This window comes from Rattus norvegicus, chromosome 10 (assembly GCF_021556685.1).
Source record: "Rattus norvegicus strain SHRSP/BbbUtx chromosome 10, alternate assembly SHRSP_T2T, whole genome shotgun sequence".
In the NCBI taxonomy this organism is placed as follows: domain Eukaryota; kingdom Metazoa; phylum Chordata; class Mammalia; order Rodentia; family Muridae; genus Rattus; species Rattus norvegicus.
The window spans coordinates 85,467,499-85,491,160 of NC_141543.1; the positions used below are offsets into that span (position 1 = coordinate 85,467,499).

At 47.3% G+C, this 23,662-nt stretch overlaps 2 protein-coding genes across 4 annotated transcripts; one reads left to right on the plus strand and one right to left on the minus strand.

Moving 5' to 3' along the window:
- Positions 1–622: 622 nt before the first annotated feature.
- Positions 623–15,175, plus strand: Lrrc59 (leucine rich repeat containing 59). Its single transcript, NM_001008280.1, is given in 7 exon segments — positions 623–936; positions 2,726–2,785; positions 5,177–5,335; positions 5,555–5,659; positions 8,689–8,761; positions 11,637–11,810; positions 13,253–15,175. Coding segments are annotated over 7 exon segments (924 nt in total). The 5' UTR covers positions 623–831; the 3' UTR covers positions 13,501–15,175.
- Eme1 (essential meiotic structure-specific endonuclease 1) lies at positions 14,940–23,644 on the minus strand. Of its 3 annotated transcripts, NM_001105830.3 has the most exon segments (9): positions 14,940–15,587; positions 15,823–16,012; positions 17,402–17,517; positions 17,739–17,859; positions 18,177–18,295; positions 18,375–18,461; positions 20,424–20,551; positions 20,634–21,433; positions 23,587–23,644. In NM_001105830.3, coding segments are annotated over 8 exon segments (1,710 nt in total). In that variant the 5' UTR covers positions 21,406–21,433; positions 23,587–23,644; the 3' UTR covers positions 14,940–15,410.
- Between the last annotated feature and the right edge of the window lie 18 nt (positions 23,645–23,662).

Consider the following 23,662-nt stretch of genomic DNA (forward strand, 5'->3'; position numbering starts at 1 on the left):
GCATGCCAGGGCGTAAGAATCAGGGGATCAGGGGACAACTTGAGGGAGTCAGTTATCTTTTACTCTGTGGGTCCAAGGGATTGGCAGTCTTGGTGGGAGGCACATTTACCAGATGAGCCATCTTGCTGGCTGGCCCTTCATTTTCTGAAGACAGGTTCTTGCTATATAGCCCTGGATGGCCTGGAACTCATTATGTCGACCAGGCTGGCTTCTAACTGGTGGGGATCCTTCTGCCTCTCATGCTGAGATTACAGAGGTGGAGGACGGCTGGAGGCTGAAGCAGAAGAGGAAAGAGGTAGTTTAACAGTAACCGGATTTAGAAGAGAACTAGGAGAAATTTTGGAGGACACCCTCAGAGTTGGCTCCTAATCCAGAGGATAGGGATGATCTCATGACGGATGCAAACCCAATTCGTGTAAAGTGCAATTTCAGTCCTTTCTGCTCCAGATGCCTCTGGACTGCCACGTCTAGCAACTCAACTCCTCCCAGCAGAGGTGGCGTTCCACAACTGCAGTTCGCCAGCCTGGACGGCAGAGGGCGCGCCGGCACACGCTCGGGCCTCTCTGGCCCGGCCTATCTCAGTGGTCGCGGAAGGTGACGTGGACACGGAAGTGGTCGTCGTCGCGGCGGCACCGGTGGGAGCGGGGCCCTGCACTTGGAGTGCGGCGGGCAAGCGGACGGGCGGCGGAGGCCTCTCAGCGGCGGCGGCGGCGACTTAAGGCGCAGGCGTGGTCCGTTGGGTGCGAATCCGCTGAGCCCACGAGCGGCCTCTTAGCCCTCTCTCCTGCCCGTCGGAAACCGGGAGCAGGGACCCGCTTAGCCGGCGTCATCATGACCAAGACCGGTAGCAAGGGCGGGAACCTCCGCGACAAGCTGGACGGCAATGAGCTGGACCTGAGTCTCAGCGACCTGAATGAGGTCCCCGTCAAGGAGCTGGTCAGTACCATCCCACGAGCCCTGGGAGCCCACCTACTCCTGACGCCGGCCCCACGCAGACAGGCCCCCTTTCCTAAGCCTCAGTTTCTCGATCTTTCAAAACTAGGTCTCCAGGGAGGCTGCGGTCGGTCCTAGTGTTCTTATTGCGATGTACACGTGTCACTTTGGCACAGTTCCAGAAGATAGGGTAGCTCTACCTATCCGATCCTGGGCTTTTTAGTGGCCAGTAATGAATTTACCCTTGTTTTGGAAGCTCTCGCAACGTCCAGCTTAGTGCTGGGCCTTAAAGTGGAAACCCGTGAGAAGGGTTGCTGAATGTGTTTGAGGATGAATGAATGACCTGGTCCCAGGAAGTAGGCCTCCAGATAAACCTGGGTGTGGCGCCGAACCCAGCTTTTTCTAAGAAGCCTGCAATCCCAGCTTGGAGGTGGCCCTCCTTGAAGAAAGTGAAATCACTCTCTAGGACTGGCAAGGTCTCGTCCCAACTGCACTGTAACTGTTGGGAATCGCGCCCCACCCTCCCTTCCCCTCCACCCCCAATCCCATTTGGAAGCCTGAGGCCCTAGGGACATCATACACTTCATTTGTTGCCAACATGGACTATATCCTCTATCAGTGCTTACTCAACTCTGTGCTCCCTAGCTCTAACGTTTCATGGTAGCTTCACTTTGGATGACCTACACTTTCCTTATTGCTGTTAAGGGATTATATTTGCCCTTGGCATCTGGCCTAATCCCCACGACTCTCCTCCCTCCCACCCCCTTTGTGGCTGTGTAGTATGGTGGTTTGAGTGGCGTGTCCAGTTCATATCCCAGCTCCATTGCTCAATAACTGAATGCCCTTGGCAAGTTAACTAGCCAACCTTTGTGTCTAGATTTCCTCATTTATAAGATGGTGTTAATGGTTCCAGTTTCATACACTTAGGAGTATTAAAATCATAATGCAAATACTTGGAAGGTAGCAAATAGAAGTAGCGGTTGTTCTCCCCCCTCCATGGGTTCCAGAACTTCTTTGTGGTCAGACTTATCTCTGAGATGCGGACAGCCTAGCATCCTTGACTGCATGTCCACCCTTTTTCTCCAGAAGACGGCCAGATTTACTTGAGCCTGGCCCAAGGAAAGTGATCTGGAACCATTTCTTCCAGGCATGTGGTCATTATAGTGATGTCTGTCCTTAGGGCAAAGAAGGGTCTGCTCTGCATAACCTTTCTAGTCCTGGACACCACTGAGAAACAGAGACAGGCTATGAGGGCCTTGCTCCCACACTAGTGTTCTCTAGCCAGAGACCTCCCCAGAGAAGTCACTCAGTCCCCACACGTGTTGCTGGACAGAGACCTGAACAAATGAGCAAATAATACTGAGTGCTTTATTAGACCCAGTTCCTGCCCTGAAACCAAATAATGGGCACTAGAGAAAGCTTCAAGTGCTCTGGGGGGTTTTGAAGGATTAGTTTTTCCTTAGACACTGTATAGTCAAACCCCTCCTTTTCCAGTCTTCCCTAGATCATAGTCGACTGGCTTTTTTTCTTTTTATCCCTAAGAACATTATACTTTCGTGCTTTTTTTTCCTCCTCAAGGTCTTACTATGAATCAGAAGCTAGATTTGACTTGATATCCTCTTGCCTTCTGAATACTGGGGCCATAGGCATGTCCTGCCCGGCCTTTCCCCCATATTGTTTTCAGAGGCCTGTGCTAATCGTGAGAACATCCTCTGGAAAATGCTTCATTAGCAGATGTCATTGAATCATTCCAGGTGTTGGTTTGACCTGTTTTTCTCATCTCTCTTTCTAGGCTGCACTTCCAAAGGCCACCGTGTTGGATCTGTCCTGCAATAAACTGAGCACTCTTCCGGTAAGAATGGCATGTTGCACTAGGTTCTGGAACCCTGAATGTCCTTCCTGTGACTGGGGTTAGGCAGGGCATAAAGTGTAATTTCAGGATAGGACTACAGGGTCCAGCTGAATCCGAGGATATCGGTGGGGAGAGGTGGAGGAGGGTGGTGTGCCTCAGAAGTCTGTTCTTTAGAACAGCAGGAGAGTTCAGTATGTTGGCTGAATCACTTAACTGGCCTCCCCTTTTTTCTGCGTTATTTTAGTCTTTTGACTAAAGTAGTTTACTTCTCTTGCGTAAGGGAGATAAAGACCATTGTGTCAGTTTGCTCTACATTCTGTGGGAAGGTGATTCCCTCATCCCTTGCATGTTTTGTGCCCAGGTCTTAGGTAGCCCAGGCTGGCCTTGAAATCCCTCATCTTCCTCTTCAACCTCTCAAGTGTTAGAACTGTAGGTGTATACTGCGATGCCCAGTATGTGTTTTGGGTTGTTTGGGGGGGATTTTTTTATTTGTTTGTTTTGCTTTGACATCATATAAACTATGGCCCAAACTATAGCAGTCCTCTTGTGTTAGCTTCCCAGGACCTAGAATTTCAGGCCTGAGTCACCATACTGGGTCCCACATATCTTTCAATGAGGAACAAGAAAGACTGTGGTTTAATGGGACTATCCTGCCTTTATCCCCCTAAACAAGAACTCGAATTAATTGAATTTTTTCTCTTGTTTTGGAGCACACCCAATGTCTGTGTCTGTCAAGTCCTTTTGTTGTTTTGGAATCTCTTCTTTCTTCAGTATAGAAAATGATGTGTCATTATAACATATAATTGTACCCTGCTCATATGCTACCTCCCCTCCTCCCCATCCGTCCTCTAGCAGAACTTCTCCCAGCTCTCGTTTTCCCTGGAGACAGGGTTTCACTGTGTTCCCCTGGCTGGCCTCGGCCTCCTGAGTGCTGTGGTTATAGGTGTGATAGAACCCAGCTGTTAGTTCACCTGTGAGGGCATTGGATGCCTTCAGCCTCTGGTCCTCTCCTGAGCAAAGAACACCCTCCTCAGTAGCCGTGTCCCTTCGCTATCAGGCCTTTTTGTGCTGTCAGTGTGCCTCTTGCCCTGTACTATGGCCAGCCTTTTCTTGCTGGATTCCAGGGTAACCTCCTGTTGGACTCAGTCTCAGGGGTGGAGTTCAGAAGTTAGCAGTTTCTTCATTGGCTCATTAATCCATCCCTCTCAGGGTTCTCCTGGGCTTCTCTTATTGTCAACAGCATCGTCTTCCCACAGCTCATTAAAAATGGTTTCTGTTCCAGGAGGCATTCTGTAGCTAATTAAAGAAGGTAACATTTCCTCGCAGCTCCACACCTGCTGTCCACTGTGCCCAACAGTCACTCGACTCCTTAAGTGCACTTTTCAATCTGTGTCTGTTCTGTTGCCTGTTCTAACGACTGTCCTTTCACTGTGAAGCACAGACCCTCCGGCGTTTGAGTCCCCACAGAGCACGAACAGTTCCTCATTAGCTGGGTGGTGCTGTCACTGTCAGATGGTTGCTAGCAAAGGTCAGGGATGTTCTCTTCTGTGCCAAGAATGATCCGTCTGAGTAGATCGGTCCTAACACTCACTGAGCACCTGTGAAGTACTGACTTAGTGCTCATGTACTGGCCTTTTATATATATATATATATATATATATATATATATATATATATATATATATAAACAGATATGTGTATTTTTCCTTTCTTTTGGAGGATATTGAGGGTAGAAAGTGACCCTAGGGCCTCATGGTTAAGCTATGCAGTTTTTGTGTGTATGGAGCTAGGAATTGAACTCTTGGCTTCGTGCATGCTGGGCAGTCACTCCACCACTGGGCTCCACCCGCCGTGGTGTTTGAGATGAAGTTCTGTTATTCTGACTGGACCAGCCTGCCAAGTAGCTAGGAGTACAAGTGTGTACCACTACGTCCACTGAGAAATCTTACAAGAAATGAAGGCAGGACACTGTGGGAGACAGGAAGGGCCCCGCATTCCTGCAGTAGCAGTGTGGAACATGAGCTCAAGTTCTAACAAGAGGAAGATGGGACAATTTTTTTTTTTTTTAAATAAATATAACAGCTCAGACTGTCCTGGAACTCCCTCTGTAGGCCAGACTGGCCTAGAACTCACAGAGATCTGCCTGCCTCTGCCTCCTGGGTGGGTTGTATGCATTTCTAATGATGGTTTTCTGCTAAGCTATTTTACAAGCTTGTCTTGGTGAGTACTACCAGGAATAGCAATCGTTCTCTTCATTGACATTTGAAGAAAGATAGCTGGCAAGAGGTGCAGTTGGGATTTACATACATGTACCCTTGACTTGGGGGTTGCTACACCTTTATACCAAAGTCTGTGAACCCTGGGCCTAAGTCTCCTTTCTCTGGGTCCTAGTCGGATTTCTGTGGCCTCACGCACCTGGTAAAGCTGGACCTCAGCAAGAACAAGCTGCAGCAGCTGCCCGCAGACTTTGGTCGCCTGGTTAACCTTCAGCATTTGGATCTCCTCAACAACAGGCTGGTCACCCTGCCTGTCAGCTTTGCTCAGCTCAAGGTAATATTCGCCTGGAGTTGCACAACCAAGTATGGTCAAGGGCTCAGGGCCTATGGGAGTTTAACTTTGGGCAGGGGAGGGAACCAGAATTGCCACCTTGTTGGTCTTGCCTCAGCTGTTCTTAGGTAGAACACAGTTTTCTTCTAGCACCTTCTGTTCTCTCTTGAGGGACTATGTGTAAACTTAGGCTTAGCCAGCCTCTGTTTCCCATCCCTGCAGAATCTGAAGTGGCTGGATCTGAAGGACAATCCCTTGGATCCTGTCCTGGCCAAGGTGGCAGGTGATTGCTTGGATGAGAAGCAATGTAAGCAGTGTGCAAACAAGGTAAGTGCGACTCCCAAGGGTCTCACCTCACGCTCTCCCCTGGGACTTACCTCTCCCTCTTCTTGTTTATTCTCCCAGGGTACCCACAGCTCCAGGTCCGGGTGAGATGAGCTTGACAGGGAGAGTTCTGCGTTGCTGTGCTACTTAGTGTTTATTATTATTTAGAAAGATCTGTGTATGTGTGTCTGCATGAGTTTGTGTGTACCATACACACGTTGGTGCTCACAGAGGCTGTAAGAGGGCATTGGACCTAGAGTTACAAGCAGCTGCTGTGTGGGTGCTGGGAGCTGAACCCAGCTCCTCTGGAAGAGCAATCGGTGCTCTTGACTGCTGAGCCATTGTTTCACTAGGACAAGAGGGTTAAAAGCTATGACCTTTTGATGTAGTAATTTGGCCAGCAAAAATGTTAAGACTGAAGGTCAGTAAGACGGATCAATGGATAAAGGCGCTTACCATCAAGCCTGACGACCTGAATCCCAGCCCGAAGGAAGGAACTGACTCCTCCGAGTTGTCTGCTGACCTCCACATGCATACCAACTTGGCCCATTCCCTTCTTCTCTCCTCCCCTCACAAAATAAACAAAGCTTTTAAAAATGGGCTAAGAGACTAGAGAAGGGATGAGATGCTGAGCAGTTAGTAGATGCTGTACTCTCAGAACACCCAAGTTTGAGTTTCAGCACCCACATTGGCTGTTCAAGGGAGGTTTGCTATGTGACCTCCTCAGGCATGTACGCTCACACACATGCACACATAATTAAATCTCTTTAAAAAGGGGTTAAGGTTTAGAAGTGTATAGCTAAGAACCAAAGGCATTTATGTAAGACAGACCTTTCTGGTGACCAGTTGTCATGATGGTACCCGAGTAGCACTGTGCCCTCAGTAACCGCCAGCCCGGCACTGGAACAGATTACTGCTTCAGCTAAGCACCAGGTGGCTTACTGGACTATGTCTGGGGCTATGGGAACAAGGCAGATTTAGCTTTACTCCAGTTAGTTCGTGTAAACTAAATGTGTGTGAGGGGTCTCCTGTGTGAAGCTCAGAAGAATGGCCTTTCCCCCTTATCTAATCAGAGCTTATATAATCTCACTATCAGTGTTCTTTGTTATAAGTCACCAAACTCAAGGTAACATGGCCAAGCAGGAAAGGCAACATAGGAAGCCAAGGCTCACACAGCTCGTGAAATCCTGTGTGAAAACTTGGCATTGATGAGCAGTCTCAGTTTTGAAGGTCGTTAGGTGGTCGCTACTTCCTCTGCCCTACGTACTTCACACATGTATCTTAGTCTTGATGACCCTGGGAAGTGGGCATTTTCCTTTCCAACCTGTGAAGCCTCAGTGTGTGCTCATTTATCTCTCCATTCAGGAGATAACAGGGGTTGTCTGGAACTGATCTGTCCAGAGGGGACTGTGGTGGAATACTTGCCTAATGTGCACGAAGCTCTGGGTTTGAGATCTCTAGGACAGCATAAAGCCAGGTTTGGTGGTACAAGGCCACAATCCCAGCACTGACAATGAGAAGGATCAGAAATTCAAAGCCCCTCTCGGCTACTTTGAACCACAATGTGTTTGAAGTCAGCCTAGTCTCCACTGATACCCATTGATATTCCATAGCTTATGGCTACAGAGATGGTTTGCATTTAGTGCAAAGGTCCCTTCTTTTTTTTTTTTTTTTTTTTTTTTTTGGTTCTTTTTTTCGGAGCTGGGGACCGAACCCAGGGCCTTGCGCTTCCTAGGCAAGCGCTCTACCACTGAGCTAAATCCCCAGGCAAAGGTCCCTTCTGATCATGCATTTCTTCCAGACATGTTCCAGGTAGCACTGTGCATTGTGGATGTGGTCACTGAAGTCACAGTCCTTGGCACAGCTGCCTGGAGCTGCTGGCTCTCCTCACCATTATGTCCGCCCATCCTTCAGTGCTTGCAGTTCCTTGTTGGGTAGCCATTTTTATAAGTTGGATTCCCTTGAGAGGTTTTGGCAGCTTCAAGTTCTGAGTTAGTAGTTTGTGACTTCAAACCAAGCTGTGGGAGAGGGTTTTGTAGGCTGACTGTTGAGCCCCTCTTCTGATGAGTGTGTGCTTGAAGTTTCCAAGACATGAGTTATGCTTGACTACTGTCCTGAAGGTCAGGTCCTGGTGCTGTCTTAACTTCTGAACAGTTCACGTTTCCCTTTATTCACACAGTGAAGATGGTGTGTTTCAGCAGCAGTGTTTATTGAGTGCCCGTCATGCTGCGTCTATGCTGAGTGGACAGCAAAGCAAATGTTGTTATCTCTGGCTTCCAGATCAGGAAATTGGCTTGGGAGAACTGGACGGCTTGCTGAGATTACAGTATGATAGAGTTTGGGTTGCCAGTGACTCTGAGTTACATCCATGGAACAACCAGCTTCTAAGGATGTGTTTAACATATAGAAGCTCTGTGAAAACAAAGAGAAAAGATAAAAGGATTCTGGTTCCTCTGTGTCTACAGTGAGAGTATTTGTGACTTTGGGTTAGGGGTCATTCATGAGTTTAGCCTGAGAGTTTGGGGCATTGGGTGCTGACTACAAGTGGGTCGTGTTTGGGCCTTTCTTTGACCTGTCGTCTGCTCAGAGGGCCTCTACTCAGATCTCAGTTGTACTACTTTCTGTTGTATGTCCTGGGTACAACAGTCTGTCTTGATTTTCCTTCTTTGGGAGTAGAAATCTGGTCAGTGCCACCAACCAGTCACACCTAGCCACTTGCCTATGAACAAAATAGTTCCTGCTTTTGAAGAACTGTACGGCTGATGTGAGTGACAGAAATTTCCAGATTCTAGTTGGTGGTGTCTGGCAGGAAGCTTTTTTTTGACAATTTTAATGAACTGGACCCATGTGACCCATCAAGGAAGGTTGTAATTTCATATACAAAGATAGGATTATCTCCATTGGCTCTGTCCGGGGTTCAGGGCCCATGGTAGTCTGGAGTCCTGGTAGGAACTTTCTCTTTTTGAGACCTGAGCAAACATGAGCTGTGAAGACTGCTACCTGAGTAGCTCAGAGCCTCTTTTCTCCTGCAGGTGTTACAGCACATGAAGGCCGTGCAGGCAGATCAGGAACGAGAGCGGCAGCGCCGGCTGGAAGTGGAGCGAGGTGGGTGGCCCTCCTGCTAGTCATCTTTCCTGTCCCTAATCAGCCAGCAGGAGCAGGATCTATAACAGGGTGCTGGAGAGCAGGGTGGTGGGGCAAAGGCAGTAGAGTGGCCTCCACCTGTTATCTGACGACTTTCTCCATCCAGGCTTCTCCACAGACAAGCAACTGCTTTTCATGCCTCTGCTCTGAGGTGGCCATCTTCTGATAGTAAAAGAGGCAGTTTTCAACATGGCTGGAACCAGATGTGGGCACCTACCTGTAGCCCCAGTACTTGGCAGGCTGAGTAGGAAGATCTCTGAATTTAAGAGTAGCCTGGGCTATAAAACAAGACCCTCATCTCAGAAAACAAAAATAAAAACAAAGAACCAACCAATCAAAAACCCATATAAATCCCCACAAACAAAACAAATCACTAAAGTAGACCCATCTCCCCCTTCAACCCCTCAGTAGGAAACCTTCCCTATAGTAGGAAACCACCATCCCTGGAGTTTCCAGGCCTGAAGCAGGACAGATAGCCACGATTTTTTCTGCCGTTCTGTTAGCTAGTCCTCTAAGGTTCTTCGCCATTCTGGGGAGCCACAGTGCCCTCTGGCTTGTCTTCATGGTTATCTCATCTCTATAGCTTGGGATCTTTTGGAAATGGTCTGTTTAAATTTCTTTCTTGGCTTTCCATTGACTTGAGGATGACATCCCAAACTAGTGAGGGGGCCAGTGGCCTTCTGTGACCAAGGCCAGCCCCACCTCCCCTGACCCTCACAGACAAGCATAGCATTAAATTAGCCATGTACATCTTTCTTTGGCACACATAGACTACAGCTCAGGAGATGCTTTGCTGGGACATACCCACTACAGTTCCAGAACAGCCAGGCTAAGTAGAGAAACCCTGTCTCAAAACCAAACCAAACCACACCAAACCAAACCAAAACCAAAGAACCCAACTCCAACAGCAATAACAAAAAAGACCATGAAGTTAGGGTGGGGATTAGAAGGTGAAAGCAGACCTGGGAGACGTCAGGAGGGATTGAGGTGAATATGATCAAAATATTTTTTGTGAAATTCTCAAAGAATTAATAAAAAATAGTATTGAGATGTAGCCCTGACTAGAACTCACTATATATGCCAGGCTGGCCTCAAACTTAACAGAGATCTGCCTGCTTCTGTCTCTGAAATGCTGGGATTAAAGTTATATGCCACCATTATATTAAAAAAAATATTATTTTTCCAAAGAAAGCAAACACAGACTGGAGCGATGGCTCAGTGATTATGAGCACTGGCTGCCCTTCTGGAGGAACTGAGCTCCATATCCAGCACTACAGTCACCCAGCTCCAGGGATCTGTCACCTCTCTGGCTTCCATAGGCATTGCATGTACACAGCGCACACACGCATGCACACAAAACACCATGTACATAAACCATGTACATTAACCTTTTTTTTTTTTTTTCTCTTTTTCGGAGCTGGGGACCGAACCCAGGGCCTTGCGCTCGCTAGACAAGCGCTCTACCGCTGAGCTAATTCCCCAACCCTGTACATTAACCTTTAAAGAGATAAGAAAGCAAACAATGCAGCCATTAGAATTTGCTCCGCCTTCTCCCCTCTGCACCTTGGCACTCAGTAATCTTGAGTGACTGGCTGGCTTCTAAGCTGTAGTAGGAGAAAGGACATGTCCATTATTGACTCCAGGCAGTCCCTGAGCTCACCATGCCTTAGTTTCAACTCTCTTTGGTAGATTCATGGTTGCAATGGCAGGACAGCTGACTCCTGCCAGCACCAGGTCCCGGGAGGCCAGGTTGTCTGCTCAGAAAGTGGGAAGCTCCTGTCTTACTGGTGCCACTTTTCAGCTCTATTTGGATTTCCCTAGGCTCTCAAGCCCTAAAATGACATTTCATCACCACTTTGTGGAATTCTGACTTTGTAAACATGTTTTTCAGACTTATAAATGATTAATTTGAAAATGCATTTTTAGAACCCAATAATTTGGCAGTTGGATACTTCATGTAAACACACATGAGCTTAAAGCCAACCCTAGCAAATCTAGTGTTAAGTAGAGTCTTCCTGATTTAAGTTGGTGTGACTTTTTAGAAAGACACTGTACTGACTGTAACCTGACATGAGCTTACCTCACCATCCTCCTGCTCCACGTTTATCCCGTATTATCAGTACCTCTGATAATAAATTCCTTTATGACTAAGTTCTAGAAGATTCTGCCTTCTGTGTACTTTTGTTCTTTTTTTCAGGGAACAAGAGATGTTCTCCTGTCTCCTGTCATAACTCCCAGGGTTATGATCCCTACCTTCAGTCTTTTAATTAGTTACTGTGTGTACCAATAGTATACGTGGTGGAGGTAAGAGGACAGCTTGCAGGAGACTGTTCCCTCCTATATGGGACCTACAAATAAAACTTAGGTCACCGGGCTTGAGGGCAGGCGACTTTCCCCACTTATTGATCTTGCCAGCCCACCCATACCTTTCTTAGGTTTTCCCTAGAAGTCTCTTAAGAAGCTTCAGCAAACCTGGCATGAAACATTGTTTTTTAAGGGAAACTTACTTGGCCTAAACTGGCCGAGTACTCACTGTGTACCTGAGGTTAGCCTGGAACAAGTAATTCTGTCTCAGCTTCCTGAGTACTGGAAGTATATTTTTCATACTGATTTTCCCTATATAGCCCAAAGTACCCTAAAATTCATAATCTCCCACACACATGACCAGCAACTTCCACCGTAAGTGCTAGGATTGTAGACCCAAGCTGCAGTACCCACCAGTTTCAGTGGGATTCATGTGTAAAGGAGAAGGCAGATGGATCTACACTTTAACCACTCAGGCAGACAAGCTGCTGGTGTGTGTGTGAGGAGTCAAATTTTGCATATTTTGTTGTAGAGGCAGAGAAGAAGCGTGAGGCCAAGCAGCAAGCTAAGGAAGCAAAGGAGCGCGAGCTGAGGAAGCGGGAGAAGGCGGAGGAGAAGGAGCGTCGGCGAAAGGAGTATGATGCTCAGAAAGCTTCCAAGCGGGAGCAAGAGAAGAAGCCTAAGAAGGAAACAAATCAGGCCCCAAGTAAGTTTGCTTTCCAGTTTCAGGGTGCAGCAGGGGTGGAGTGTGGGGTCTGTGTCTCTGTGGCTATTCTTTGCCTTGAGCAAGTGACTAATGTCACCGCTGCTTGTTTGTTGAAGATGGGGGCGGGGTTAGATCTGCTTGCTTGTTCAAGATGGAGGTTTGATCTGTTTGGCAGCAGGTGAAGAATAAATGAGAGAACCCTCATAGCTCTTGCCTAAAGTGGGCATGACAGTACTAGTGAGTGAGAGGCAGGAAGACCACTGCATTCAAGGCCAGCTTGGTCTACAGATTAGATTCCAGGACAGCTGGGGACACCCTCTTTCTAAAACAAAACCCAGTTCCCTTTGTCTTTTCAACCTAAAAACTCAAGTTTTTTTTCCCTTCATTGTAAATGTAATGTGGGAAGCTGGGCATGTTGACATACTTGTAACCTTGAAGTAGAGACAGGAGGGGTAAATTTGAGGCTAGACTCTGTGCTGCAGTGAGAACCTGTCTCAAAAAGAAAAAAAAAAAGAGGAGAGGGAAATTAAAGTATGTTCATCACACAAGAGACAGACAGAAACACACACACACACACACACACACACACACACACACACACACACACACACACAGATATCTTAGAAAACAGCCATCACCTATGATTGTCCTTGTCATTGGTAGTAGTTGCATTTATATTGTGTGTCTTTACCTGAGTTTGTTTTTTGAGAAAAGGTCTCAAACCGTAGCCTAGGATAGCTTTTGAGTTTGTGAACCTCTTGCCTGAGCCTCCAGAGTGTTGGGATTATAGGTTTGAGCTACCACAACTGGCAGGTCTTTTCTTTTTTAGAGACTTGCATTGTTTTGCCGAAGACTTTGTATATACATTCACCCCTCAAACCCCCTTTGGAGACAGCTGTACTAGAGCCCAGACTATGTTCCTGTGTTGCTTCAGGCTCCCAAATGTTAGGATTACAGACCTGGGCCACCATGCCTAGTTTATACATATTATAGAATAGTGACATTTGTGATATTAGTAATTTGGACCCATCTCCATAAGTGGGTGGCAATCTATCCCTTTGGGACACCCCTGATAACCATCTTCTGTGATGCTGAAGACCCCAGATCATCTCCGTTACCAAAGAGAATGGAAGACCCCAAAGACTGAGCTACAGGATCAAAGCACAATTAAGCCCCCTCCCCCTTTTTCCAAACATAGTTTCTTTATGTATCCCTGGTTGTCCTGAAACTCACTTTGTAGACCAGGCTGGCCTTGAACTTGGAGATATACTTACCTCTGGGCATGTATCCAGCTAGAATCCCATTTCAAATGTGGTCCTTAGAGACCTTAGGGAAGACTGTGTTTCTGCCTCATTTAGCTGCTCAGGGATTGAGAACAAAGTGGATCTGCATAGACTGATGTAGAACTGCTCTCCATAAATTGACTTATTCTGTCCCTTCAGAATCGAAGTCTGGCTCTCGCCCTCGCAAGCCACCACCCCGAAAACACAATCGCTCCTGGGCTGTGCTGAAGGGGTTGTTGCTGCTGCTGCTGCTATGTATAGCAGGAGGGCTGGTTGTATGCCGGGTGACAGGGCTGCAACAGCAGCCCCTCTGCACCAGCGTGAACGCCATCTACGACAATGCCGTCCAGGGCCTGCGCCATCATGAGATCCTCCAGTGGGTCCTCCAGACCGACTCCCAGCAGTGAGCTCATCCTCAGCACCGCTGCCTCCCAGCCTCGGAGCTTGGATTCCTATGGAATTGGGTTCTGCTGGACACAACTTCTTTTTAGCGTCAGACCTACCTGCCATCATCAAATGGCTGCTGAGTGGTACTTGAGATCTCCCCTTTGTAGGACTTCTCTGTTCCTTAGTCAGGGTTCCCTGGTGGAATGAGGAGAAATGGAGAGGGGGGAGGAAGAGTTACCTGCATGCCTAAAGGAATAGGCTTAGGGGTGGGGAGAGAGAAGGCATAGGCTTTTCTAGTTATGCAAAGCTGTGTAAGGCAAGGTTCCTTTCTACTAAATGGTCAGCTGTCACTACATTTATACTTTTGTATGTCACAAACCCTTTCTTTCATTCCTCCCTGGGTAACCAGGACGGATTGGAGGGCAGTGTGTTACTGGGACTAGGGGACTAGGAATACTTGGGTAAATTCAGCCTAAGCTGGGAGGGTAAAGTAATACATTTCCTTAAAGATCTCAGACAGTCAAGCATTTTAGCAATGTCCAAAATGTCTGGCTATGAACACATGTTCACTGCCATTGGTCCAGTGTAACACTTTGAGGCAGGAGGTGCCGTCCATGACTTACTTGCCTACAGTGTTCAAGCTAGTCCAAGGCACAACCCAGCTTTCACTCCAGTTTTCTTCCTTTCCTTTATGTCATTTGGCCTCCTTTATAATACTCAAGGGGATGAACTCACACCAGAGTTGTCTTAGCTAAAGTGAATCTTTCATAATAGACGGTCTTACCACCCACAAATAGATCTCATACCATCAGGGTCCTGGGAAACTAATCCTGTGGAATTTTGCCTCAGCTTAAATGGCTTCCACAAAATGGCAGCAGGCTGGGCTCCTTGCCTCCCTTTTAGAGCATTAAACTCCCTGATGGCCTGGAAGCACAGGGGCAGATCTCTGCAGCGGCACTGTGACTGCCCTACTAGCACTTGGTATGATGAAATACCTCAAAGGCAACCTAGAAACTTGATCTCACAGAAGCAGGTGCAGAGTTGCTTCTGGACCTGTAACAGAAGGGAAGGAATAGAACAGTGGGAGCCAAAGGGAAACAAAGTCACACGGTGGCGCTGCAAGTGATACATAAGTAAACATTAGCACAAACCAGGGCAGCAGCACCCACCTCCCTGCTGCTACCAGAAAGCATTCTCCCCGCTTCCCTGTCTCTTCACAACAGCTGCAGGAAGGGATCGGAAACCTGTCTCGGTGCTTATTTGCTAAAACTCCCAACTGCAAGCTCTCCCTAGAGGAGCAGGACCTGTCGGAGTTCAGACAGTGTAGCCCCAGTGGCCCATGTGCTTAGGTCAGCCACTCAAGACTGTCCTGACACGGGAAGAAAGGCCTTTGTTTTTCCCTCCCCCAGATAGTTCTGCCGTGTAGGTCCACACCTTACTCAGAATCACTACACATTCCTTTAGTCTTCCTCCAAGCTCCAGAGCCATCGGTACAAATGCTTTATTGAGACAAAATACATACTACATATGGTGACATCATGAAAACAGAAGTCAGCCTCATAGATCCCTGGCTGGTTGAGGCAGCTCAGTGGCTGGGCGTAGTCAAGCCAACCCGCAGGCAAGAGTTCACTCTGACTTCGAGATTTGATGCTTATTCTTTGGATTTCTACAATTATTAAATCCGTGTCTGAGTGGTCTGCCTTTCTCTTTTGTGCTGTGAGGGTCACTGGGACGGGGTAGGATGGCTGTCCATGGCATCTTGCTTGCTGGGAGAGAAGCGGTAATTGCTGGTGGAGGTAGATTAGAGTGTCTCAGCCTTCTGTTCCCAGAGATGGGAGACTTGCTCCCTAATTGCACTAGGAGGTACTTCTGACCCCTCTGCTGTCAGGTGCCACGGTTGGGGAAGCTTCCATCCTGTTGCTATGGGATATCAGTCAACACTGTCTAAGATGAGATCTGGTTGCACTGTGGTCATTTGAAGGTAGATCCGCCTGGATAATTCTGGCCCAACACGGCGGGAGGTGGCTGTCACACCTTCCCCACGTCGCACCTGTATGTTAGCCAGCAAATTCTGGCGTTCTTGTTCAGAAAAACACTGCTGATAAGCCTGGAAGTGATAAATGACCTCTTAATATCATCCCACCCATCCATGGCCATCCCTTGGTTAGGATGGGAGATGAAGGACAGAAAAAAGATACAGGATAGGAGGGTAGAAAGGTTAAGTTGAGGCAGGAGAACCTTTCTCAGGCCAGCCAACCCACACTGTTGACCTATGTTCTTGGCCCCTCAATAAAACTTCCCCCAAGGGTGCTTGGAGAGCTGGGTCACCGAGAGCAGCATACCTGCACCAGGAGCTGTGGAGAAGGATAGGCATCCACAATAGCGCCGGCCATTTCTGAGCTGACTCGGTTCAGCTGCTGAATCTGCCGCCTCCAGATCAGTGCAAGTCCTCTACCAGCATGGTCCGCTTTCACCCCTCCAGCCCAGTCTTTCTCCAGGAAGAAGGAGAAGCTGCCTTGATCCCGGAGTTTCCTGCAAGGGCACCACGGGGGACCTGAGTTTCTCTCTCCTACTTACTTGTCCCTTTAACTGGGAACTAAAATGTTCTGCAGTAACCTGGAGATCGACTTAGTGTTACATTGGGCCAGTTTGAGTCTCTGTTCTCAAGCACAGTTTTAGTTTCAGGTTCCATTTAAAATTGCATTTAGTGGAGCTGGGGAGATGATGGCTCAGCAGTTAAGGGCCCTGTCTGCTCTTCTAGAGTACCAGATTCGATTCCAGCACTCACTACCGCCTGACTCCATTTCCAGAGGATCCAATGCCCTTTTCTGCCCTCAGGCACTGCACACACATTGTGCACAGACACACACAGGCAAAACACCTAAACACATGAAAAGAAGAAAATAAAGTTGCATCTGGGGCCTGAGGGCAGAAGTGAGTGGGTAAGGTGCTTGCTACACCTCTAACACCAGCCCTACTGTGAGATGGGTGTGGAGACAGAACCCCTGGAAGCTCAGGCAAATCATTCCTACCTGTGCAGTGGCAAAGGAGTCCCTGCGTCCTTCGCTAAGGACCTGCACTCAGGGTTACTGTCTGACTCACAGATACACGTACACATGCAAAAAAGTTAAATCAGTCCCTTCATCTAGTCCTTTTTATTAGAGAAGGTATCAATGTCATTGTGTGTGTGTGTGTGTGTGTGTGTGTCTGTCTGTCTGTCTGTCTGTGTGTCCCTGATAAGATGGTGTTGTACTGCCTAGGAGTAGGCATGGGAGACTGGGTATTAGACAATTTGGAATCTATTTCAGATTCTTGCTTGCTGGGAGCTTAAAACAACTCAATCTCAGGTCTTAGTTCCCTTGATATAAAATAAAGCACTTGGACAGGTTTCCTCTGAGGTCCCTTAGTTTTCAGTTCTGATTAGGTTCACTCGAGATTTAGTTCTGACTAGGTTCACTTGAGATTTGACCTGGTAACAGCATCAACTTATAGAATATACTTGCATCTGAGTTAAAGAGAATATTTTTATAAAGGGCTGGAATTGAGGCCTTTTTAAAACTTTCATTTTAATGTTACGTATATGAATGTTTGCCTCCATATATGTGTGTGTATCACTTCTGACCTCACAGGCCAGCAGAGGGTGTTAAATCCCTTAAAAATGGCGTCACAGACAGTTGTGAACCACCACGTGGGTGCTGGGAACTGTGAGTCCTACGCAAGAGCAGCAAGCGTTCTTAGCCACTGAGCCATTTCTCCAGCCCCCTACATTTGAGGCTCTGAATCTCCAGCATAAGATTGGCTTCTGCCTCAAAAGACACTGGGCTGGTGGCAGAGTTTTGGAGAAAGGCAATTTTCTGTGGCAGCAAGAACCAAGGGAAAAGCAAGACCTGGTGTGGAGGGGGGACTTGGCAGGTCACTCACTTGAAGGGCGCTTCAGCCACAGCCTTTGTAAATGCACAGGCGAAGTCGGCCAGCTCTCTCCAGCTCTGCACGATCCGAGCCTGGGCTTCTGTATATAGCTGCAGATCCACCAATGCCTAGAAACCCAAAGGCAACAGTGGACTGGAAGAGTGGAGGGACTGTTGGAAGTTGTCTTGATGTTCACTGAAGCTACACTCAACCTCTTGGCTCCAATGATCCCGCTTCTTACTCAGTCCGAGGCAGACAGTGCTAGTGAACCTTCTATCCAGTCTGGGTTGGAGACCTACCTAGATACCCAGTGAGCACTCACCTGAGCAGGGCCACAGGAAGTTCTTACCTCTTCCATGTCTACCCTGGACACCATGAGCCTTGTGCTGGACTCTCGTCTCTGCTGATGCTTCTCTTTGGCCTTTTTATTTGCCATTCCTGATTTCCTTCTTTTCGGGGGATTCTGAGCCCTAAGAGCACAGGGGGAAATCAGAAGGATAGCCCTAAACTGAGCCCAGGCAGAAGTATTGCAGGACAATTGACCAGCATATTCCACGGCTTGTCAGGGACACCACTTTGCAGAACGCCTTGTAGCCAGGGTGAATTATCTCCCCTTGAGAAACAATGAGCTGTCCATTTAGTTGGTTCTTTTTTTTTTTTTTTTTTTTCCAGAGCTGGGGACCGAACCCAAGGCCTTGCGCTTCCTAGGTAAGCGCTCTACCACTGAGCTAAATCCCCAGCCCAGAGCTGACCCTTTAGGTCCTCAATCTTTAGGGCATATCCATACCTGAGGCATTTCTCCTGGTCCACAATCACCAGTGACAATGCTTTCCCTGTCCTTGCTGTGACATCAGTTACAAAGCCCCGAAGTGTCTCCTTCCCTTTCTCAGTGCTGCCAGGATTTCCCTGCATGAAGAGGCAGAAGGGGCATTAACACTGTCGCCTCGGGTAGAGGCTGGCACCATCCCATGCCTGACTCGCACACCTGCTTTGAGTTGTAGACCATGGACATGAAGACCTCTTTGAGGACCAACACCAGGATTGTTGGCTCTTCCACCCAGTCATCTCCATCCTGCCAAGACCAGAACACAGCAGAGCAAGATCAGCAGGCGTGATTCCTGTGGGTGGGCTGTGTCTTTTGCGAGAATGACTGTAATATCCTTCTTGAATGAAGTCGTGGTGGCAAGAAAAACCACCTGTGATCCTAGCCCTCACCACTCACTGCATCTCAGGGCAGACTAGGAACAGGAAGGGCAAGTTAACTCAGTGGCTAAAAGTACTTGTCACATAAAACTGGTGACCGGAGTTTAACACCTGGACCTCACATAAAGGTGGAAGGAGAAACCACAAACTTGTCCACTGATCTATACACAACTGTGATACTTTCCTTTTTTAAAAGCTGGGAGTGGTGGCACACACTTTTAATCCAGCTTTTAGGAGGCACAGGTAGGTGGATCTCTGTAAATTCAAGGCCAGCCTGGTCTAAATGGTGAGTTCCAGTGAAGCCAGAGCTACATAGACCCCCATCTCATTAAATAAGTAAATAATAAAATTAAAAATAAGAACAAGAAAGGATTGCCAGGTACTCGGGAGGCAGAGGCAGGTGGTTCTGAGTTTGAGTCCAGCCAGGGTTACATAGAGAGACCCTGTCTTAGATTTAAAAAACAACATCCCCCCAAACAAACAGGAAGAAAGAAAAAAAAAGAGAAAGAAAGGGAAAAGAAAGAAAAGAAAAAAGAATGGTGCTGGGTATAGGTTTGCCTAGCATACATGAAGCCCTGGGATCTATCCCAAACAAGGGAAAAAAGATACAAAGAAAACTGTCAGAGTGAAGGCTCAGTTAAAGCCAACCAGCATGCTTTCAGGGCCAAGCACCCCATAGCAACAGAGTTCTGAGGAGTTACTGGGAGCAAGACTTGTGCAGTTTTCTTATGGTCCCTACAACCCTACACAAGAATAACTCAGCCGGGTGCAGGTGGAGGAGCTCTGGGTCAAGTTGCACCAGTGACCCTGAACCAAGTCCCTTTCTATCCCTGTGAAGTGTGGAGATTCCAGCCTTCAGGACAGCTGTGACAGGAATGTGACAGAATGTGTGGTGTCTTCATAGATAAACTGCTGTATGAATATAAGAGGGTTTGTTGTTTGTTTTTGAGACAGGGTCTTACTATGAAGTGAGATCACTAGTCTGATCTCTATATAAACCACGTTGGTTTATATAGACTCACAGTGATCCGCCTGCTTCTGCCTGCAAAGTGCTGGGATTAAAGGCATGTGCCACTATGCCCAGCCATAGTGTGGGTGACTGTCCTGTTATTGAGAAAGTTAAGAGAGCCAGAAAACATCTCAATGTTTCATTTCTAAACTCTTGAGTGGTAGAGTAGCTGGATTCACAGGAGGAGGACTGGAGGAACAATTAGTAAAGTAATATAGGGAACTCAGGCTGGAGGCTGAATATGTGCTGTGAGCCTACTAGATGCTGGGGCCAGATCATTTAGGCCCTCCAGCGGGGGAAATGGATGTTACCAGTTTCCTCATTCTGCAACGGGCAACTGAAGCACACAGACACGTGACAAGGGGCAGAGTCCAGCAGTCAAGCCTTGGGCAGGGATTCAAACACAGCTGCTCTCACCCCAAAGCCCAATCAAGAGAACTAGGGACTTCACACTCATTCTCTTCCCATCCTATTCCATTTAGGCTATGTCTAAACATTACTTGAGCCCCAGACCCTTGGGCTCTCAGTGTGGTAAACTGGAGAGAAAGAAAATGAACTCAGAGTGCTTATATTTTCCAGGATTTTCCGTAACTGTGTGACTTGGTGTTCAGTATACCTACATCACTCTAGGATGGCCCAAAGCTTCTCTGAAGTTGACCTCCTCTGTACTCTTCTTCTGGATTCTGCTACCCACATCCCTCCAGACTTGGGGACAGTAACAGCTATGCCACTGAGTCTCAACCAGGGGCAAGGCAGCAGTTTATCCTGCAGTGCTAATATTAGGGTGAAGGGGAAGAAGACCCTTCAGCCGGACGCTTGTACCTCTTCCAGCTCTGTCTTCCTCCTCCAAGTGATACTTTGAGGTACGACCTGAGCTTCAATCACACAGCTGCACTCCATGGCCTGCAGCGCTCCCAGGAGCTGGCCCCCACCTTCCATCTGTAAAAGGACTGCAATAGATAGGAAAGGACTGGTCACAGAGGAGTCCAGGACAGACATCTGGGCTCAGGGGAAACTGGAATCTGGGAGGACCTGGATCCAGCACCACCACGATGTGTTTCAGGCATTCCTCTGGCCTCTGGGCTCTGAGCCTGTTGACCATCTCTGCCTTCTTTTTCCTTTCCTGCTGCCTTGGGGTGTTTTCCTTCCTGCTTGCCTGTCTTGGCTGCCAGCATCCCTGAGGGCCTCTGCTCTGGGCTGTCTGAATGTGCTTGGTTCTCTTCTTGGGTAGAGGGAGGTCAGGATTTGTTTTGGTGACTGCCAACTCCCTGCCTGTAGCCTGGTAGGCAGGAAGTTGATGGCACTGATTGTCTAAGAGGGAGTCTTTGTCATTTGCTGGACTCTTCTCTAGGGCACTGTGGAGAGGAACATCAGGAATCTTTGGACATGGTTGCCTTTTCCAGTCACATGGTGTACTTGCATTTTTTTGGTGATCTGAACCTGTTTTAAGTGGGGAGCGAGAGCGCTCAGGGCTCAGCTGTTTGTTCCTCAAAAGCTTCCATGTGATCCTTTCAGCCAGAGAGACCAATCCATCTTCATCCTCACTGCTACTGCTCAGCACTCTGACTGGCCCTGCTTGTGTGGGAGCTTCCGCTGCACTGGGGACACATGGTGGGTCTTTTAAGCCTGGTGATGGAGGACAGGAGGCCTCAATATCTGAGGTGACAACAACAATGTTCTTCTCTCTCTGAGGTGGATTGCTGTCCGTTGAAGCTGGTTCCTTCTTCAGAAAGGCGAATGTGGGCAGTTCCTCAGAGTCACTCTCCGTGGACAGCAGAGAGAGGGATAACCTTCTTAGCGCCATCAACCCATTAGAGCTATAACTTAATGGCCTAAAGGAAAGATGAGGCATACATGAGACTATTCACGCTGGTCCACTAGACATGCTGGCAAAGACAAGCCTTATGAAGATAAATGTGCTCAGAGAATCAGAGAAATAGAACATGCTCCAACACATTCAATCTGGGACTCAAAATGGCCACACCGATACACTAATAGGATCTCTCCTTCAAAACCTTTCCAGGTCATGGAGAGTTATAATCAAAATGGTTACTGTTGGAAAACTTTAATGGGAATCCTAACAAAAACTCATTACTCTCTCTTTGCTGACCCCTGCATTTGACAGAGCTTTCTGTTTTGTCTTTTTGAGAGTTTCTTGTAGCTCAGGTTGGCTTTGAACTCACGCAGCTGAGGATGAGTGTGAGCTCCAGATCCCTCTGCCTTGCACTGACACGCGCTGGAATCACAAGTGTGCACAATAATTTTTGATTTAACATGGTGATCATTTAAAAAAATTAAAATATTTGTGTATGTGTGGGCATATACATGCCCCAGTCTAGATGTGGCAATCAGAGGATTACTTTCAGGGAGTCGGTCCTTTCCTTCCATGGTGTGAGTCCTGGGGATTGAATCCAGGTCATCAGGCTTGGCAGCAAGCACTTTTACCACTTGGGTCATAGCTCACTGCCCCCCACCCCAACATGGAGATCTTTCTAAACCAAAAACAAACATAAGAAACAAAACCCATGCCGGTGCTGGAGAGCCAGCTCAGCAGTTGAGTTTATACTGCTCTTAGAGAGGTCCGGGTGCAGTTCCCAGCATCCACCCTGGATACTTCTCACAACTGCCTGTAATCCCTGCTCCAGGAGATCCAACACCTTCCTCTGGCCTCCACATCAATATAAAAATAAAAATAAATGAAATTTTAAATAAAAACATAGGTAAATAAGATGGCCTGGTGAGCAAAGATGCATGTCACCTAGCTGGATTTCAATTCAACCTACACTGTGGAATGCATGCCTGTGCACACACCCATGTGCACACATGTGCTCACACAGGCCAAAAACAAAAAAAACAAAACAAAAAACCCAAAAAACAAAACAAAACAAAAAACAAAAAAACAAAGCAAAACAGAAAAACCCCAAGCCCTTACAACTCACATAAATAGAGTATACTACTTAAAACTGTACTCTAGGAGTTGGGAGTAGCAATGGCAGAGTGCTTGCTTAGCATGTGTAGAGCCATGTGTGGGTTTTAATCCCAGCATGACAAATAACAGATAAATAAATCATTCATTCAGACTAATGGGGCTAGGCATATTTGTGTTGTGTAATCATTACCATCATCTTATTCCAGAATGTCTCCAGCACCACAAAAAGAAATCCGATACGATTTGAGCATGCTGGTGCATAACTGCAATCCCATCTTTTGGGAGGCAGATAGAGGAGGTATTTTGAGTTCAGGACCAGCTTACATGATACAGTGAGACTTCTCAAAAGCAAAAGTAATTCTATAACCATTTAAAACTTTTTTTAAGAAAATTTAAAAATTAAAAAAAGTTCTTTCCCTCTCCCAGTGCCTAAAACAAAACAAGATCCATTGTCTCTATGGGCTTACGTACTTTACTTCACAAAAGCACACAGTATGAGCCTTTGGTGACTGGTGTCTTTCACCGTCATGCTTTCAAGGTCCTTCTGTGGCCATACTATGCACCAGTACTGCCTCGTTTTTAATAGCTGAATAATATTCACATTTATTGCTTGATAGACAGTTACCGTGCTTTTTTTCTTGGCTATTGTGAATAATGCTGCTACAAATATCCACATACAAATATTCTGAATAACTATGTTTTCACAGTTCTCTTGTGTGTGCACTGAAGTTACTGGGTTACACGCAAGAGTCATTCATTCAACAAATAATTAGTGACTGTAGGTTGTGAATGCTTGCAGCCTTCCTGGATCTCAGTTTAGCATAAAACAAATAACTTAGGTTTGTAATTAAATGAATTAAATGAAATTGTGCGTATACAACCAGTTTGGCTTGGAATCTGGCTGAGCATCACCCTGGTCCCTCCCTAGGGACTTTCGTTTGGTTCCTGAGTGGTACAAATGTCCGTGCCGGCCACACGCCTCGACTCTGAGGCCCACGATCCATTGCAAAAGTCTCTGGAGGTCCCAGCCATAAACCCTGAGAGATCTGCGCTCACCTGTTATTGCTCCCGCCACTCTTTGAATTGTACGCAAGACCCGGAAGTAGATCTATCCCGGTAGCGGAAACAGACT

Excerpts from the sequence above, each read along its gene's own strand:
- Eme1 (XM_087570708.1), bottom strand. The coding sequence starts at position 18,401 with ATGTCCATGGTCTACAACTCAAAGCAG. Across the intron at positions 18,296-18,374 it reads TGGTCTACAACTCAAAGCAG|GGAAATCCTGGCAGCACTGA; the intron begins GTGTGCGAGTCA and ends CTCTTCATGCAG. Across the intron at positions 17,860-18,176 it reads GACCAGGAGAAATGCCTCAG|GGCTCAGAATCCCCCGAAAA; the intron begins GTATGGATATGC and ends CTGTGCTCTTAG.